The 19,020-nt window shown below is 38.2% G+C and overlaps 1 protein-coding gene across 1 annotated transcript; it reads right to left on the reverse strand.

Moving 5' to 3' along the window:
• Window positions 1–1,216: 1,216 nt before the first annotated feature.
• HSPA13 (heat shock protein 70kDa family, member 13) lies at window positions 1,217–14,678 on the reverse strand. The gene is made up of 5 exons (XM_005863446.2): window positions 14,458–14,678; window positions 12,168–12,508; window positions 7,444–7,657; window positions 5,496–5,663; window positions 1,217–4,197 (listed from the first exon to the last, which is right to left on the reverse strand). Exons 1-5 carry the CDS (start codon window positions 14,639–14,641, stop codon window positions 3,530–3,532), a joined length of 1,575 nt encoding a protein of 524 aa, XP_005863508.1. The 5' UTR covers window positions 14,642–14,678; the 3' UTR covers window positions 1,217–3,529.
• Between the last annotated feature and the right edge of the window lie 4,342 nt (window positions 14,679–19,020).

Consider the following 19,020-nt stretch of genomic DNA (forward strand, 5'->3'; position numbering starts at 1 on the left):
AATGAATCATGATTCTACTTATTAGCTGAATAATCCTAGGGAAATTAGATCCATGCTTTTAATTTCCCTATCTGAAAATGGGGATAATAATAGCATCTACTCATGAATTTGTGAAAATAAAACGAAATTGGTTAGTATTACTAACATATTTAGAACAGTCTTGGTACATAGTAAACACTCTATTATCTATTGCTGAAAAACAAATTAATAAAATAGTAGCTTAAAACAAAAATGTATTATGTTTACATGAATTAGGAATCTGGAAACCACTTAGCTAGGCGATTCTGCTTTAAGATCTCTCATGAGATTACATTCAAATTTCAACTGTGGCTGAATCATCTGGAGCTCTGCCTAGAGAGGGGTCAGGCTCTCACATAGCTGGAAGGTGGTATTAGCTGGGTGCCTGTTCACATACATATGACTCTCATATTCCAGGGCTTCTTCCCTGTCTGTATTCACCAGCAGAATAGCCTGGTCTTCTTTACAGCAAGCTAGAGTGCATGCATCCAACAGAGAAACCAGTCTTATTATAATCTAGTTTCAGAAGTGACATCCCAAGCACTTCTGCCCTATTCTGATCATTAGCAGTGAGTCGTCAAATCTTGCTGGGAGGTTGGGTTCATGAGAAGCCTCATTAGAGGCTGCCTATCCCAATGAGGAACTGTATACGTGTTAAATGAAATAAATACGAAAATGTCCATATATTTCCTCATATATTTGAGTAATGGTAGTTAAAATAACAATGAAGGAATCATAGGAATTAGCAATGAAGATAGTCAAGTCTACTATATTTAAGGGCTCACTTGAAAAGACTACAGTAATCTAATAAACTTCTCTAAAAAATAGTTTTTTTTGTACAAAAAATGATCAAACTTTATTCGAAAATTATAAGTATTAACCATCAACCAAAGGATTACAGTAGCCTACAATACAGGATTATTTATTAACCAATTAGATTAGTTTAGGTGTTGGCTCCACTACAGTTAGGACTCATGAACAGGTATTCAGAATTATGGACAGTGTTTATATAATATACTTCTAAGTCAGGGAAATAAGCAGAAAAGTAAGCAGTTGCAGAGACAACTAGGATGCAGGGAACTAGGAAACAGCTGTTGAGGTCACATGCCAGGCCAGCTCTAACCCCACTTCCTTTCTTATTTATATACCTCAGAAAAGGACTCAGGTCTAGTCCTAAATGGAAAAAATAGAGTATAGCTTAAAACAAACTGCAAAGTCATACTTATTTACATTAAAATATGAATGACCTATATACACACAAATTTAAGAGGCACAATCTGTTATGTACAATACATGTTACACAGTAATATCCGTAGATACATCAGTGGTTTGAGTGAAAACACAGTACCAAAACATTCCTGATACAAAATAAATTACTCATTCACATAATCTAATTATACAAGACATCTAATATTTTAAAAGTTATATACCTCAAAAAACACTAGCTAGTTGTATAGCTAAAATGTAATGTTTATGAAGAATGTCTTCAGATTGTTATACATAAATGATCACTTTCAGAATCCATTTTTATCTTTTAAATAAGCTACATTGATGTCGTCTATATATAGCCTGATAAAATGATTGCAGACATTACTTCATCTTTTAAAGTTGAAACTATACTAGAGAATATGCTAAACTATTGCCCCAATTCCAACACTGCCATCATAATTTTCAGACACAATCAAGTTATTTAAATTCCAATTTTAGAGTATGAGATTCATTGCCCTATTTTGCAAATTGTTTCCTCTAAAAAAACATTATCAGATTGTCCTAAACTATCTCTTATTTTGGAGAAATTCAAGTTTTTAAAAAAAATCTTAAAATGCTTTAGGTTAAAGCTGATTCTGTATGTAGAGATTTTGAGAAATTGAACACTTTAAAGAGCTGCATAAAAAGATTGTTTTCAGTTTTAAAATCTATTAAAGATTTATATGAAGTCCAAGAGAACACTTGAATATTTTCATAATGCAGTGAAGGTTTCATCTTTGGCATTTCTCCATTAGTTCTAAAATAAAATACATCAACAAACATTTTATATTTTTCTATCTACTTCAGACATTTTCTGTACACAAAGTGTTTGAAATTTCATTGCTAAGGAAGTTTTATAGATCTGCAAAAAAGTGTTAACATTTAGCTTTTTATTGAGAAGTTGAAATGTTCTGATGTTCCTGAAATGAGTTTACTCAGTTCTTTTTCAGTAACTGAAAATTCAACATCCTGTCAAATTCAACAATGGATAAAGCAGACAAAATTTAACAAAAATATTGACCAGAATATAATTTTTTAATAATGATATGAAGCATGCCTCTATTAAGGAAAAAATATGAGCATCACAGAAACAAAACTGCTATATTTTCTTTCTTGGTCCCTGTAGCTTTCCTAAAAGGAAATAGACCAAAACAAAACTGCTACTAATGCTGATTGGTAGAAATTTTTCACATTGCCTTCCATATTCGATTTCCACATTACTTCCAATATCCATGGATCTTTTTATCTCTTCATACACTAACCTTAAGGCTAAAAATTGTCCAAGTGTGACTATTTTAAAATGACAGTAGGAAATAATAGCAAGGTTTTTATAAGTGAGCATATTTTTCCTCATTCAAAACTAAATATGGGGAAAAATCTCAGTAAAACTGAATCAGATACCAGCTACATTACCCAGGACTAACTGAAAATAAGCAAAGAAACAAAACAAAAACATAAAACAAACACTGTAGCTAATTCCTGCTATTTATCAATGTCTGCAAAAATCTTGAATAACAAAAACTGACAGTAACGATGGTTTTGTCACATGAATGTATTTTAAAAAGGCTATTAAAAACTCCCCATTGTTTGCTAACCAGGCAGAATCATGGAAATCTAAGCAGCGAATGATGCACAGCAGATAAAGGAACTAGAATATATAAATTGGGTATTTTCTACTATCTAGTATTGGAACATTTGAATAAATCTATAGCTATTTCAGAAAGAGAAATATATCCAGTGAATATATTTTAAAAATCTGGAGAATGCAGATTACATGAATAGATACATAATGGGGTATTGAATCTGTGAAAGTAATTTTGTTATATAATATGGCAATTATTGAATATCACATATATAGCTTAGATTAATACTTCTATCTCCCAGCCAATGCTAATACCTGACATCAACACTGTCCTTCAAGTATAGTTCAAATTATTAGTTACATGTGATAATCAAGTAAATTAATTGGCAGTAGACAATGTTCACAAAAAACAATTTTAAGTGCATATGGTTATCTACTTCCAGAATCCAGAAAATATAGCCATCCATGCTCCTATTCTATCATTTTAGAAGTATTTCAGGAATGGGACCTCTCCAAAATCAAACAGGATCAATATGGTCACATTAAATCTTAAAACAAATGTTATGTAAATTTTGTATATCTAAATGTTGCCTTTTAGGTAAATTTTTGAGATAGTTTAGACACTTTTTTTTTTTTGAGGAGGTGGTCTGATAAGATCACAAATAATCATTCTTCCAAAATTCAGTTGAAATTGGTCTTTTGTAAATGCTTATTGGGAATTTCTAAAGCACTGACTTGAAGAGGCCAAGAACCTCCATCAATCCCTGCTTGGATAGCCACTCCCGTCACCACTGCCAGGTCAGGGTCTACAGACGTGTTGGGATCCTTTCCAAAGAACTCCTGAATGACTTGACGGATTCGAGGAATACGAGTAGAGCCCCCAACCAAAACCACCTCATCAACTTCAGTCTTTTCCAGGTGGCCTTCTTTCAATACTTGCTGAATGGGTACCAGTATTTTCTGGAAGAGATCTTCATTTAGGGTGTCAAAGAGCTCCCGTGATATTTCTGTTTCAAATAAAACCTGACTTTCTCCACTTTTCTTTTCAGAAAGGCCAGCTCCAAACATGCTGCTCACATGGTGGTCATCTGCTGGGGACAGTCTGTCCTTTGACAGTTCAGTGTCACTACTCGGAGTTTCCTTCTTGTCCTTTTCCTCTACCGTTAGTAACACTGACATTTGAGCAGATTGATGAAGAGTCAGATTTAATTTGACCATTTCCACAGCTTGTCTTAATCTGTGAATTTCCTCTTTCCTAGAGGGTAGGAAGCCATATGTTTGATAGATCTGTTTATATAAGTACTGAAGCAATCTCTGATTGAAGTCCTGTCCTCCAAGTTTATTGTTTCCTAAGTTAAAAATAAAAGTTTATATTATAGTTATTCATATATGTGTATATACATGTACTTATTCAGCATGTATGTATAAATATAATTTTATTGGAGTAACAAAGTCTGTATTGAAGATATTAAGATTTTATTCATACAAAGAATGATTAAAAATAACAGGGTTGAGATGACTTTAACTCGAATGCGTACTATGAACAAAACAGTGCAGCCATGGCTGATGTAGAGCAATGTTCTGTACATCAGAAAGTGGCGGGTTCCATTCCCTGCCCCAGTCAGGGCATGTACCCAGGTTGCAGGTTCGATCCCTGGTTCGGGTGTGTGCAGGAGGCAGCCAATTGATGTTTCTATCTCACATCATGTTGTTTTTCTCTCTCTCCCTTCCTAAGAACAAAAGAGAGAAAAAAAAAAAAAAGACCTCTATGCCTTTCCACATCCCAGCCCCAGGAAATTACCAATACTCTCCTTTGGCTATATTCCTACTTATAAAAAAACCCCCCAAAAACAAAAACAAAAAACAACAAACAACAGTGCACATCTGGGTTAATTTTTTTAAATGATGTAAAAGGAAGTATCTCTTAATGATATCAAATAGTTTTTTCAGAAAATAGATTGAGAACACAGATAGGCTTTTAAGTAACAATTTAGAAACACTTCCTAAGAAGAAAGTCCTTCTTATAATTAAAACGTACCAACAGGCATTTTATCTTAAAAAAAAAAAAATCCTTTGCTTGCATGGCTAAGAGCTGAAAAGCAGAAAAAAAAAATAACTTAAAAAGAAAAGAGTAATAGAATATAAATCCCCAGCACTAAACTTCATTCTAAAGAGAGTCCAGTTAGGAGGAAGTCAAATGCAGAAGTTAGACTACTTATAACTTACAGCTCCACTTTTCAAACAGGCTTATTCATCCCTTATGCTAAATTAAAACAAAAACCTTTTAAAAAGATTTAGAATGCAAAATCCTATCACTTCCTAAAGAATACTAAAGATATCTATTTTGTGAAACAGATTACCTAGTGAAATCAACTGATCACACTTCATTTTAAAAGAATTTCTTTCCTTCTGTTCCCTTTACCATAGCCATGAAAAGCATTGGCTCAGTGAGCTACCACTGGCAGTCTATTTATCTGACTTACAGGATGCACAGTCAAGTTTTGTAAATACATATAAATGGAGGCATAAAATTACATATACAGATTACCAAAATAAAGTCAAAGAATACTGAAAAAAATTAAACACTTCACACATTAGATATGCTAATGTGTCTAAACCTCTTTAACTCTCTCTATATTTTTCTTACCTGACATTGCCCTGGTTAGAAACATTCCTCCTTGTTTATTCAGTAATGACACATCTAGAGTTCCTCCGCCCAAATCTATCACCAAGACGTGAAAGACATCAGCCTTGTGGAGACCATAGGCCATAGCTGCCGCTGTGGGTTCATTTATTACCCTTAAGATCTTCAGTCCTGTAAGATGGGTTGGAGGAAAGAATAGCTCATGAGAAGACACAATTAAGAAATTCAATCTCACTCAACCTCACGTTAGTGTCTTCTAAAGATCAAATTCTGCTGGTACAAAAAACTCCACTCAGTAATACTGAGAAAGAACAGTCATAAACCCAATAAAACTAACATAATGTTATTGTTCCTCTAAATAGGTATCATTAAAATTATTCTAAAAGATTATAATAGAATAAAATAAAGACCCAGATTCAGTGGAATATATATTCTATTCTTAATTCATACTTCATTTAAAAAAAATTCTGAGCCTCTTCTCATTGTCATATTTTACTTGGGAATTTATGAGCAATAAAACTTTAATCATTATATATCATAACAAACTGCTATGGAAATGAGATAAGTTTACTGTGCTCTTCTGTTAAAAATGAAAGATGAATAAACAGAAAATAATTTTAAAAATCTAGATGAGATGCTCTAATAGCTATAATTATACTTTTAAAGAGTACTTAAAATATAAGACCCTCAAATGTGAATCTAAAAAATACAGCTAATCTGATTTTGATTTGTTGTCGATGTGCAGGCAAAGGATCAGATTTCTTTGAGCAAAATTCCTGCTTTAAACTAACTGCCACACGAGTGGTCTGGAAAGTAAGAAGGCTTTCTGTATCAAGAGCCATAAAACTATTCAGACTCTTAAGAATTTATTCAGAGATCGTAATACCCTTCACCTTAGTTCTCTGACTTCATCACTCACTCTGCCCTGGCCACACTGGCTAATGTACTATCTTCTTAATAGCAAATTCCCATTTTGTGGCTTCCCCACTGGCCATTCACTCTCTCCTGCAACATACTTCCCGCATTTCCTTGGCTATCTACCTTGCTTCTCTTAAATCTGCTTAAATGTTATTTTCTCAATGAGGCTTACCTGACCACTCTCTTTAAAACCTGCAAGACCCCCTATTCTCTAACCTTTTTTATTTTTTTCCCCCCATAGGATGTTACTTGCAGATTTTTTATCTAGGTTTCCTACCAGAGGCCAGTTTACTCCTCCAGGGACATTTGGTAATATCTGGAGAAAAAAAAGATTGTCACCCCTTAGGTGGTGAGGGTTCTGTTAGCATCTGGTAAGTAGAGGCTAGGGATGCTGCAAAATATCCTATAGTACATCGGACAGTCCTCCACAGGAAAGAATTATCCAGCTCAAAACCTCAATAATGCTATAGGTGAGAAATACTTAACAAGTATATTAAGTACCCCATAATATACTTATCTTTGTGCTGATTTTGAGTTTCCCTCTAGTAGAATATAAGGTCCACGAGAACTAGGATTTGTCTGTTTATATAGTTCAGATTTATATTTATATAAGGGATATAACTTTTCAATATAAATTCCATGAGAACAGATACTATATATATTGAGACACTCAGATTTGTTGAATGGTGTTAAATGAATTCTCCCCCACCTCAAGACTTTTTAAAAACATTATATTTGTCTTAACATTAAAGAAAGTTTAGGAGAAAAAACTTGTTTCTAACATGTGTCCACGGTATCTTGCAGCGTTTGTCATGTGCCTGACTGGTTGTTGTCAGTTATATATTTTATATTGTCCTATAGACTTTCTTAATTATCATTTGCAAACTTATATCAAAATCCATCTAATTTACCTGACATATAGTTTATGTGCTTAGTTAGTTAGGTGGTTTGCAAAGGGATACATCTTACTATAGAAAATTTTCAGCCTCAGAAAATTTTGATAAAAATGTAACTCAGGCAAGGGTAATATTACCTGCAAGGTTAGCAGCTTCAATTGTTGAATTTCTCTGTTTTAAATCAAATTCTGCTGGTACAGAAATAACAGCGTTGGCAACTGGCATTCCAAGATATTCCTCTGCCATTTCCTTTAATTTCAATAGTAGTCTAGAGCCAACATATTCTGGGGAAACGGTGATGGTCTCATTACTTGTCACAGAAAACTCAACCATTCCATTTTTGTTTAAAACCTGTGAATAATAGGAATAAACTTAACTAAGGAGGTAAAAGACCTGTACTCGAAAAACTACAGGACACTGAAAAAAGAGATAGAGGAAGACATAAAGAAATGGAAGAATATACCATGCTCCTGGACTGGTAGAATCAACATCACCAAAATGTCCATACTACTCAAAGCAATTTACAGATTCAATGCAATCCCCATTAAAATACCAATGGCAGCCCGGCCAGTTTGGCTCGGTGGTTGAGCATTGACCTATTAACCAGGAGGTCACGGTTCAATTCCCCGTCAGGGCACATGCTGGGGTTGTGGGCTGGATGCCCATTTAGGAGCATGCAGGAGGCAGCTGATTGGTGATTCTCTCTCATCATTGATGTTTCTCTCTCTCCCTCTCCCTTCCTCACTAAAATAAATACAAATATGTTTAAAAAAATAAAACTCTCTACATCTTAAAAAATAAATAAATAAAAATAATAAAATACCAACGAAATATTTCGCAGGCTTAGAACAAACTCTCCAAAAATTCATATGTAATGAAAAAGATCCCAAATAGCCCCAGGAATCCTGAGAAAGAAGAACAAAGTTGGAGGGATCACAATACCAGATATCAAGCTATATTATAAAGCCACTGTTCTCAAAACTTCCTGGTACTGGTATAAGAACAGACATATTGACCAATGGAACAGAACAGAGAACCCAGAAATAGACCCAAGCCCTTATGCTCAATTAATATTTGACAAAGGAGGCAAGAGCATACAATGGAGTCAAGACAGCCTCTTCAATAAATGGTGTTGGGAAAATTGGTCAGATATATGCAAAAAATGAAACTAGATCACCAACTTACACCATACACAAAAATAAACTCAAAATGGATAAAGGACTTAAACGTTAGACGGGAAACCATAAAAATCTTAGAAGACTCCATAGGCAGCAAAATATCAGACATATGTCGTAGCAATATCTTTACCGATACAGCTACTAGGGCAATGGAAACTAAGGAGAAAATAAACAAATGGGACTACATCAAAATAAAAAAGCTTCTGCACAGCAAAAGAAACCATTCACAAAACAACAAGAAAGCCCACTACATGGGAGAACATGTTTTCCAATGCTATCTCTGATAAGGGCTTAATCTCCAAAATTTACAGGGAACTCATACAACTTAAGAAAAAGAAGATAATCCAATCAAAAAATGGGCAAAGGACCTAAATAGACACTTTTTAAAAGAAGACATAAGGAAGGCCAAGAGACATATGAAAACATGCTCAAAGTCACTAACCATCGGAGAGATGCAAATCAAAACAACAATGAGGTACCATCTCACACCTGTCAGAATGGCTATCATCAACACTTGGCTTTCTCTATGTCCTCTTTTGAAAAGTGTCTATTTAGGTCCTTTGCCCATTTTTTCATTGGATTGTTTATCTTTCTTTTGTTAAGTTGTAGCCCTATGTTCATAGCAGCAAAATTTACAATAGCTAAGATTTGGAAACAGCCCAAGTGCCCATCAGCAAATGAGTGGATTAGAAAACTGTGGTACATCTACACAATGGAATGCTGTGCTGCTGTGAAAAATAAGGAACTCTTGCCTTTTGCAACAGCATGGATGGAGTTGGAGAGCATTATTCTAAGTGAAATAAGCCAGTCAGAGAAAGATAAATATCACATGATCTCACTCATATGTGGGATATAATGAACAACATAAACTGATGAACAAAAATAGATCCAGAGACAAAGAAACACTGAACAGACCATCCAACCACAGAGGGAAGGCAGGAGAGGGTAGGGATGGGGGTTGGGGGGGTAAGAGATCAACCAAAGAACTTGTATGTGTGCATATTAGCATAACCAATGGACAAGGACACTGGGGCAGTGGGGGCTTGTCCTGGGAGTGGCCAGGGAGTGGTCAATTGGGGAAAAAGGAGACATATGTAATACTTTAAACAATAAAAAAACCCTGTGAATAAGATTTGCAAAGAGTGTAAAAGCATATATACACATACATACATATAAACTTACACACACACACACACACACACACACACTGGACTTTAATCAAAACTTATCTTTACCTTTACAAGGTCACAAAATTCATTTGTAATGTACCAAGTACATTTATTATAATTAGAGGTTATAAAGTTATACTTTAAAATCTATAAAATTAATCCACATCATAGTTTTTTGATAACAGAAAAATAACATTCATCACTAAGCACATAGCTGGAACATAAAAGATTCTCAATATATATATATCTGTTAAAGAAAAAATGGATGATGAAATATAAGGAATAATAGTTGCTAAATTATGTATGTGACTAAGGATCTTTTTTTTTTCCTCTTAAAATTAAGTTGTTCCAAAATTAATAGATAACTGAAAGAATGTTCTGGCACATATCAGCAAGAATAATTTTAGTACTTCATTATGTTCTTAGCCAAAAATCAAATATCAGTTACATTCTTGTATCCATGAAAATATGTATTAGCTCAATATCCCTGCTAATGTAGTTTCCATTTAAAAAACTAGATTAATTCTAAAACATTCTATCCTAGATTCACCAAGAAGACTGCACTAAGATCAACAGTAAAGAGAATTAGTCCGTTCTGAGTTATAAGAGTATTAACCCCAGTCATTCTAGACCAGCGGTTCTCAACCTGTGGGTCGCGACCCCTTTGGGGGTCGAACGACCCTTTCACAGGGGTCGCCTAAATACATCCTGCATATCAGGTATTTACATTATGATTCATAACAGTAGCAAAATTACAGTTATGAAGTAGCAACGAAAATAATTTTATGGTTTAATACAGTTCCTGATGAAGTAGCAACATGAGGAACTGTATTAAAGGGTTGCGGCATTAGGAAGGTTGAGAACCACTGTTCTAGACTATATATCTAGGTTTCAATCAAGAAACCTATATGATGAATATAAAAGCAAGCTACAGACACTATTAAAATTAGGTTCAAAGACACCAGTACTGTCAGAGCCCACATGAAACAGAAACAACAACAGAATCAGATTACTTAGAAACTCATGGACAAAAAATGAAAAAAACGTAACTATTGATCAGTAAATAATATACCTCAAACTATAACTTAGAAGAAAATTTATAGTTTTATATTATTTTATCATTGCATAAGATTATGAATTAATAAAGTTTCCTAAGAAACTAAAAAAGAAACTTAAGAAATGCATGGAGAATTTTTTCTACTTTGAAATAGATTGAAAAATTGAGAATTTTTATGGATGGATTCAAATAAGCAACACTGATATAACTATCTAGTATTTAAAAACCTATCATTTAAAATCCCACTTTGTATTACGTATACAAGAAAAACACTACATGGAATAAATATTTCAATGTTTAAAAGAAAAAACCCCCAGCAAAATCCAAACCTAAAAAATACTCATATAGAAGTATTAGAAGAAAAAAAAAAATATAAGTGGATAGGATTGGAAAACCATTGTAAGCACAATAAGAGTACAAAACCATTTTAACACATTAAGAGACAATTTTACTACATAAAAAATTGATACTCTTAACTGCTCAAAAACAAAATTATGTCATCAGGAAAAAAGGGGAAAACTACTGAAAACATATCACAAATGTATTTCATGACATCAGAAAAGATAAAGCACCCTCCACCCCCCAAAAATAGGACAAAGTACAAGAAATGGGTCACTAAAGAAAATAAAAATGTGAAGAAAGTAATTTTTAACTCTGACCTCACTAGAAATAATAGGAATTGATGAAAGCTATCACTTTTTACTTTTCTATTGGCAAAGATTAAAATAACTAGTGAAGATACAGGCACTCTATAAAACAGTAGTTAAGAGCATATAACCTTTTCGGTGCATAATTTGTCAATATAAATCAAAAGCCTCAACACATGTGTGCATTTGACCTATCAATTTCTACTTCTAGAATTCAAATTTAGGAAGTTATCAGAGAAATGTAAAAAGATATATATAAAAGGATACTTACTGAAGCTCTAACATTAGTGGGAAACCAGGGAAAAAATAAAATTTATTCTGATAAAAACTGGGTAATTAAGTACTTGAATGGTCATTCCATGAAACCATGAAGGATAATGATGTGAATGTATTGACTAATTGGCCATGACATGTTGATAAGTTTCAAACAACTCATAAAACAGAATGCCTAATTTGATATTTTTTACATATACAAGTATGTATACACTCAATATGTGTATACTTATGCAGAGAATATAACCATCCATCCACATGGTACATGGGGCTTCCTTAGCCTTCCTGCTACAATGAAAGACTTAGGTGACATTCTAAGGATGGCAGAGCAAGAATATAAGATGCTAAGTCTTTGACAGCACTGTGGAGCCATTGAATTAACTCGCCCTGGAGCTGCCATGAAATTGCTTGTTATACAATAACTTCCATGCAAATTGAGTCAGTTGAAATAAAAAGTTTTATAACTTGTTGCCAAAGCATATGTTTGAAACAATAATCTGATCTAAAATTAAAATAGATTTTAGCTTAATTACTTACCTTAAATGGGTATCTGCCAATCTCAGCCTCCAGCTCTTCTGGGGTAAAAATCTTGCCTATGAATCTTTTGGCATCATATATTGTGTTCTGAGGATTTGAATCTGCCAGCTCTAAGCTTTCATATCCCACATAAACATCATGGTCAGTGAAAGACACCATGCTGGGTATGCTGATATGGCCATTTTCATCTGGAATGACCTTTACTTTGCCTGTGCCAGGAAAAAACACCCCAACAGAGCAGTAGGTGGTGCCAAGGTCAATGCCAATCACTTTAGGAGTAGGCAATGGTAAATACTGTTGTGACAAATAGCCAGCCAACAGGAGAGTCAAGACAGCTGATCCTGAAATACAAGCAGATTAAAATATATGTCTTATCAAACTGGTACAATAAGCTAAATTATTATAGTAAAGTCCCTTTAATATCTCTCTTTGAAACAAGACTAAAAAATACACTCACAAAATATTTTCTTTTATAATACTAATGGTAACACTTCTCTCAAACATCAAGTTTTTCACACTGTAAATTGACAGCACTTAAAAGGAGGTAACAAGAAAAACAAAAAAACTTATTCGTCTATTTCACATGGGTGGATAAAGGAATAAAAAGTAAAAACATTTCAATAACAATTGTGCTGACATTGACAGGAAAACTCATTCTTCTGGAGCAAATTAGATATAATCCAATTTCTTGGTCAATTGATACTTGATTTTATAGCTTTATAATTAGCTTTAGTTATCATTATTAAAAAGAAACTCCATTATTAAAATTTCCACAGCAAAACCTCTCTTATTATAAGGCTAAAATTATTTATCCCTGCCCTAACCGGTTTGGCTCAGTGGATAGAGCGTCCGCCTGCAGACTGAAGGGTCCCAGGTTCGATTCCTGTCAAGGGCATGTACCTTGGTTGCAGGCACATCCCCAGTAGGGGGTGTGCAGGAGGCAGCAAAAGAAACTCCATTATTAAAATTTCCAAAGCAAAACCTCTCTTATTATAAGGCTAAAATTATTTATCCCTGCCCTAACCGGTTTGGCTCAGTGGATAGAGCGTCCGCCTGCAGACTGAAGGGTCCCAGGTTCGATTCCTGTCAAGGGCATGTACCTTGGTTGCAGGCACATCCCCAGTAGGGGGTGTGCAGGAGGCAGCTGATCCATGTTTTTCTCTCATTGATGTTTCTAACTCTCTATCCCTCTCCCTTCTTCTCTGTAAAAATCAATAAAATATTTTTTAAAAAGTATTTATCCCTTTATCTCCTTTTTTCTTTAAACAACATGAAATCGATAAATTGGAGAAAACGGTTTTGAAAGCTGCTTAGAGATTAAACTGTCAATTCATAACAGAACATAGTGAACTTTCTCTGGGTTGAAATATCAATTAAGGACACACTTCTATCGGAAGTAGCATTTGGAGAAGAAGCATCAAAGTGTGTCCTGTGTCCTGTAAACCTGATGGCAACATAAGCGGAAGCTCCTTGCAGGCAGGTTTCGCTCACTGTTGTATCTCCTACCCCAAGAACGGTTCCTAGCAAACAGCAGGTGTTCAGTAATTACTAACTGATGAGAAAAACAAGTATGGACAAATGCCTGATGAAGAAAGGTGTCACTTCGGATATTACAATTGAGTTATTTGGTTTCAGGAAGCTATGCTAACCTCCTGTGTCGTCATGTTACATAGGACCTAAAACGTCAATCTGTAGGAGTCTGTTTTTACTAATTGTTAGCTCATCCTCATGAACACATAATTCAACCAAGTGAAACCAAGTGCCCAGCCCATTTTCCTCTCGCTCCTACGTGCAGAATTTCAGAAGCACTTCATCCCCTTTGTCCGGGGAGGGGAATTCTAACCAGGACTGGCAGAACGAGCACAGCGCGGCACATCGCAGAGGCCTGGCTCTCCAACCCCAGCCGCGCTGGGGCCCACGGCCCGGCTCAGCGGGCTCCTCCTCCCACAAAGGGGAGCTGGAGATGCACGTCCGAAGGCCCCAACTCAACGTACAAGTCAAAATCGACGTTGTTTTGGAAAGAACTGCTCCCAGGCCTGATGTCCCTGGGATGGACGCAGAAGGATGCCGCCCGCCCTACGTGGTGGGCCTACCGGGTCTGGGCCATCCTAGAGGCGACTCCTAAGCGGCTCTCTGAACAGCCCCAACCCGCCTCTAAATCACCTTTTCGGCGCCATTCCTGCTGCGCAACCTAGATCTAGAGGGTGTGGCCATCACCCCCACCCACCTGGCTCCCCACAAACGCTCTAGTCAGTGCCCACCCCAGCGACAGGGACCCCGGAGCACTGACCTAAGATCGTCATCTCTCCGGCCATCACAGTCCGGCCGAAGAGGTTTGGGATGACTGTACCAGACGGGAGGCGCCGCCCCCACGCCGCCGGCCGGCCCGCTGACCTCTGGGAAATGTAGTTCTCTTGCTCTGACGCGGCCAGGGAAGCTACGTGTCGGACCAGAGAAAGGACTTTCTTTACCATGAGGTCGCGAGGCTGAGAACCTCCATTCAACTGCTGCCAGGGACAACAGAACCGCCCTCCCACGCAAGGACTGCCGAGCCAATTGGGCTGAGGAGGAGGAGAGGCAAGTAGAGGGGCTGGACTTTACTCATCCAACCGGAAGCGCCTCGGGCCACCGGAGGTATGAAGTCTCTCTAGCACCGCCCTGCCGCTTTGCTTTCTGGGAAGTGTAGTTTGGGCTTCCCCCAGTTCGCCGGAGGGTCAGAGAGGACCGCTTAGCCTCCCTAGGATCCCTGCGCAGTCGGCGTCCTGAAACTCCAATTAAGATGATCAGCCCTGCCTTTTTTTGTTTTGGGCTAAATAAATTCAAGAAATTTTCAGGTAAGGCGATTTATTCAAGGGAGCAGGGACACATTTCCTCTATTGCTAACGCTGAAGTAGGCCATTAAAAACAAAAAAGAAAAACAAAACACCTTAGCTTTCTCTTGAATTCAGTCCTAAGCGACAGGAATAGCTTTCAGAGACGAGTTGAAGTGCTTTTCAGGTTCTAGTCTATGAAAGACCTGGTTTTTCTCACCGCGTGGTCACAAGTAATGCGTCATGGCTCCTTTTCAGAGTGTTTGGCTGTTCAGGTCATAAGAACTGTGATCCTGGAGAACTGAAATTTATTTCCTCACCTGAGATCAAACCAAACAGTCCCTGTTGACAACAGGTCAGCCGGCTGGGAGAATAAAGTGCCACAAGCTTACTGGTTGACTTACAAATGTATAACAAAGTGTTGATGGCTATTGAAGCAGAATTATGGTTAGTGGGGATTCATATATACACTAATTAAAGCCTAAGTGGTCATCACACCCTCGCTGGGAAGTCCTCACAAGATGGCCCCACGCACAGCGCAGGGGAGGCGGGCCCTTGGCTGCTCCACACGGTGAGGCCTGGGGGTCCTGCGGGTCCCGCGTGGTGTGGAAGAGGCTGGAAGAGGCTGGTCTGGTGTCTCCTCCACCTCCTGCGGAGGAGGCGGCCATGGCAGGGGAGGGCAGTTGGGGGTGATCAGGCCCGCAGTCACACCCTCGCTGGGACGTCCTCACAAGATGGCCCCACGAACAGCGCAGCGGAGGCGGGCCCTTGGCTGCTCCACAAGGTGAGGCCTGGGGGGTCCTGCAGGTCCCGCGTGGTGTGGAAGAGGCTGGAAGAGGCCAGTCTGGTGTCTCCTCCACCTCCCGAGGAGGAGGCGGGCCATGGCAGGGGAGGGCAGTTGGGGGTGATCAGGCTGGCAGGGCAGCGGTTAGGGGGCAGTCAGGCTGGCAGGCAGGGGAGCAGTTAGGAGCCAACAGTCCCAGAGTGTGAAAGGGATGTCCAACTGTCGAACATCCCCCAGGGGTCCCAGATTGGAGAGGGTGCAGGCCGGCCTGAGGGACACCCCCCCCCACGTGCACGAATTTCATGCACCCGGCCTCTAGTATATAATTAGCTCTCCACTTTTATGTATTTAAATTTTTTTTTATAATGTGTTTACAATGAGTACTATTCAGTGTAATTTGAGTATACTTATAAAGAAGGCATGATTCAAACATTTAGTGTCTTAAACCAACATAAATATATTATTTTACAATTCCATAGATTGCAAATTTGGTACATGTCTTACTGAACTAAAGGGGAGAATTGTTTCCTGCTAATTTGATTTTCTGGCAGAATTTTTTTTTTTTTTAAATTCAGAACCCACTTTATTTTTTTTTAATTATTAAATCTTTATTGTTCAGATTATTACATTTGTTCCTCTTTTTTCCCCCCATAACTCCCCTCCACCCAGTTCCCACCCCACCCTCTGCCCTCACTCCCCACCCACTGTCCTCATTCATAGGTGCGTGATTTTTGTCCAGTCTCTTCCTGCATCCCCCACACCCCTTTCCCCCCCAAGAATAGTCAGTCCATTCCCTTTCTATGCCCCTGATTCTATTATAATCACCAGTTCATTCTGTTCATCAGATTATTTATTCACTTGATTTTTAGATTCACTTGTTGATAGATGTGTATTTGTTGTTCATAATTTGTATCTTTACCTTTTTCTTCTTCTTCCTCTTCTTAAAGGATACCTTTCAGCATTTCATATAATACTGGTTTGGTGGTGATGAACTCCTTTAGCTTTTCCTTATCTGTGAAGCTCTTTATCTGACCTTCAATTCTGAATGATAGCTTTGCTGGATAAAGTAATCTTGGTTGTAGGTTCTTGCTATTCATCACTTTGAATATTTCTTGCCACTCCCTTCTGGCCTGCAAAGTTTCTGTTGAGAAATCAGCTGACAGTCGTATGGGTACTCCCTTATAGGTAACTGACTTTTTTTCTCTTGCTGCTTTTAAGATTCTCTCTTTGTCTTTTGCTCTTGGCATTTTAATTATGATGTGTCTTGGTGTGGTCCTCTTTGGATTCCTTTTGTTTGGGGTTCTCTGCGCTTCCTGGACTTGGAAGTCTATTTCTTTCACCAGGTAGGGGAAGTTTTCTGTCATTATTTCTTCAAATAGGTTTTCAATATCTTGCCCTCTCTCTTCTTCTGGTACCCCTATAATTCTGATGTTGGTACGCTTGAAGTTGTCCCAGAGGCTCCTTACACTATCTTCGTATTTTTGGATTCTTTTTTCATTTTGCTTTTCCGGTTGGGTGTTTTTTGCTTCTTCGCATTTCAAATCTTTGACTTGATTCTTGCGATCCTCTGGTCTGCTGTTGGGAGTCTGTATAATATTCTTTATTTCAGTCAGTGTATGCTTAATTTCTAGTTGGTCCTTTATCACAACATCGAGGGTCTCACTAGATTTCTTAAGGATCTCAATACATTTATCGGCGGTTTCCATAAAATTCTTGAAAAATCTTAGAACCGTGGTTTTGAACTCTATATCCAGTCGTTTGCTGTCCTCCATTTCTGTCATTTGTGACCTGTTTCTTTGTCTTCGCATTTTGTCTGCTTCCCTGTGTTGGTAGAGTGGTTTTGTGTGCTAGGTGTCCTACAGGGCCCAGTGGCTCAGCCTCCCCAGTTACCTGAGGTGGACACTCTTGGTGCACCCCCTTGTGGGCTTTGTGCACAGTCTTGTTGTAGTTATGCCTTGATTGTTTTAGGTGTCACTGGGAGGAATTGACCTCCAGGCCAATTGGCAGTGAGAATCAGCTGTGTCTGCAGTGGGAGAACTTCTGTGCTGAAGACACCCTTCTGGGGCAAGACTTGCTTCAGTGGGGCTTTGGTGCTCACTGAGTCTGCCCCCTGAGTGTGTTCCTTATGAATCTGAGGAGTTGTAATCTGGGTGGTCCCACTCTGACCACTGGGTACACTGGCTCTTGGATCTAAGGAGGTGCTAATTAAGCCTCTTCCTGAGGTTACCCAGCAGGAGCTATGAAGAGATATGCAGATTCCCCTTCCTTTTTTGGGGGTTTGGGGGTGCCCAGATGAGGCCCAGCTGAGAAGCAATGCAAGCTGCTGTGGGGCCTTGGGCCTTCTCTTGGAAGTTCTGGGTCTGTCTGGCCCAGCTGCAATTTGTTAGGTAGTTGTCAGGTTGGAAAGGACCCGGGCATTCATATGCAAAAGGCTTTGCAGCAGCCTGGATGGGGCGGGGTCTCGGAATCAACAGGGCGGAGCAAGCAGCTATGGCTGATTCCCAGATTACCACTCAGCCAGCCTTCCTGTGGCTCTGGGCGATGTCCGTTCCGTCTTTTAGTTGTATTTTTGAAGTGGTTGTGCGAGGCAGCAAACTCCGGTGTTTACCTATGCCGCCATCTTGGTTTCCTCTGATTTTCTGGCAGAATTTATTTCCATGTGATTGTAGGATTAAGGTGATACCTGAATCAGTGAGCAGGAATTCTACCTGGGGTCATTTCTCACAGATTCGAAGAATGAAGCTACTGACCGGAAGTGTTCAAACAAGGCAGGCGTTTATTGCAAACAAACACAGGCTCCCAGGTCAAGGAGGGGACCCAAAAAGGTTGCTGCGGAAACATTCTGCTCTTCCACTTATATCTGCTAAAGGCCTGCTCTTTGTCTATCTGTGCCACTCTGATTGGTTCCTGGCCTTTTTGCAACATTTTAGTTTGCACTTGCAAGAAAAACATTCTTGTTTCAAAACATCCTGTTTTTCTGCTATCCTCTTTCTCTGCAAAACATTTTGTGATTTCAGCTACCTCCAGGATTCCTCCTTCTTCCACCCTTTACCCTGTCTACCAAATTCTGCTTCTAACTTCTCTCAAAGGTCCCCATATTCTTGCTAATTGTAAACTGAAGGCCATTCCCAGCTTCCTTCTAGAGCAGTGGTTCTCAACCTTGGCTGCACATTAGAATCACCTGGGAATCTTTTTAAAATCCTGATTTCTGGGCCTCATCCTCCTGAAATTCTGTTTCTTTGTTATGGGGTGAGGCCTC

This window comes from Myotis brandtii, unplaced genomic scaffold, assembly GCF_000412655.1.
Source record: "Myotis brandtii unplaced genomic scaffold, ASM41265v1 scaffold179, whole genome shotgun sequence".
NCBI classification, from domain to species: Eukaryota; Metazoa; Chordata; class Mammalia; order Chiroptera; family Vespertilionidae; genus Myotis; species Myotis brandtii.

Coding starts and splice junctions, on each gene's coding strand:
- HSPA13 (XM_005863446.2), bottom strand. CDS start 14,641: ATGGTAAAGAAAGTCCTTTCTCTGGTCCGACACGTAGCTTCCCTGGCC. Junction 12,509..14,457: donor CGGAGAGATGACGATCTTAG/GTCAGTGCTCCG, acceptor CTTGTATTTCAG/GATCAGCTGTCTTGACTCTC. Junction 7,658..12,167: donor TTGGCAGATACCCATTTAAG/GTAAGTAATTAA, acceptor TATTATTCACAG/GTTTTAAACAAAAATGGAAT.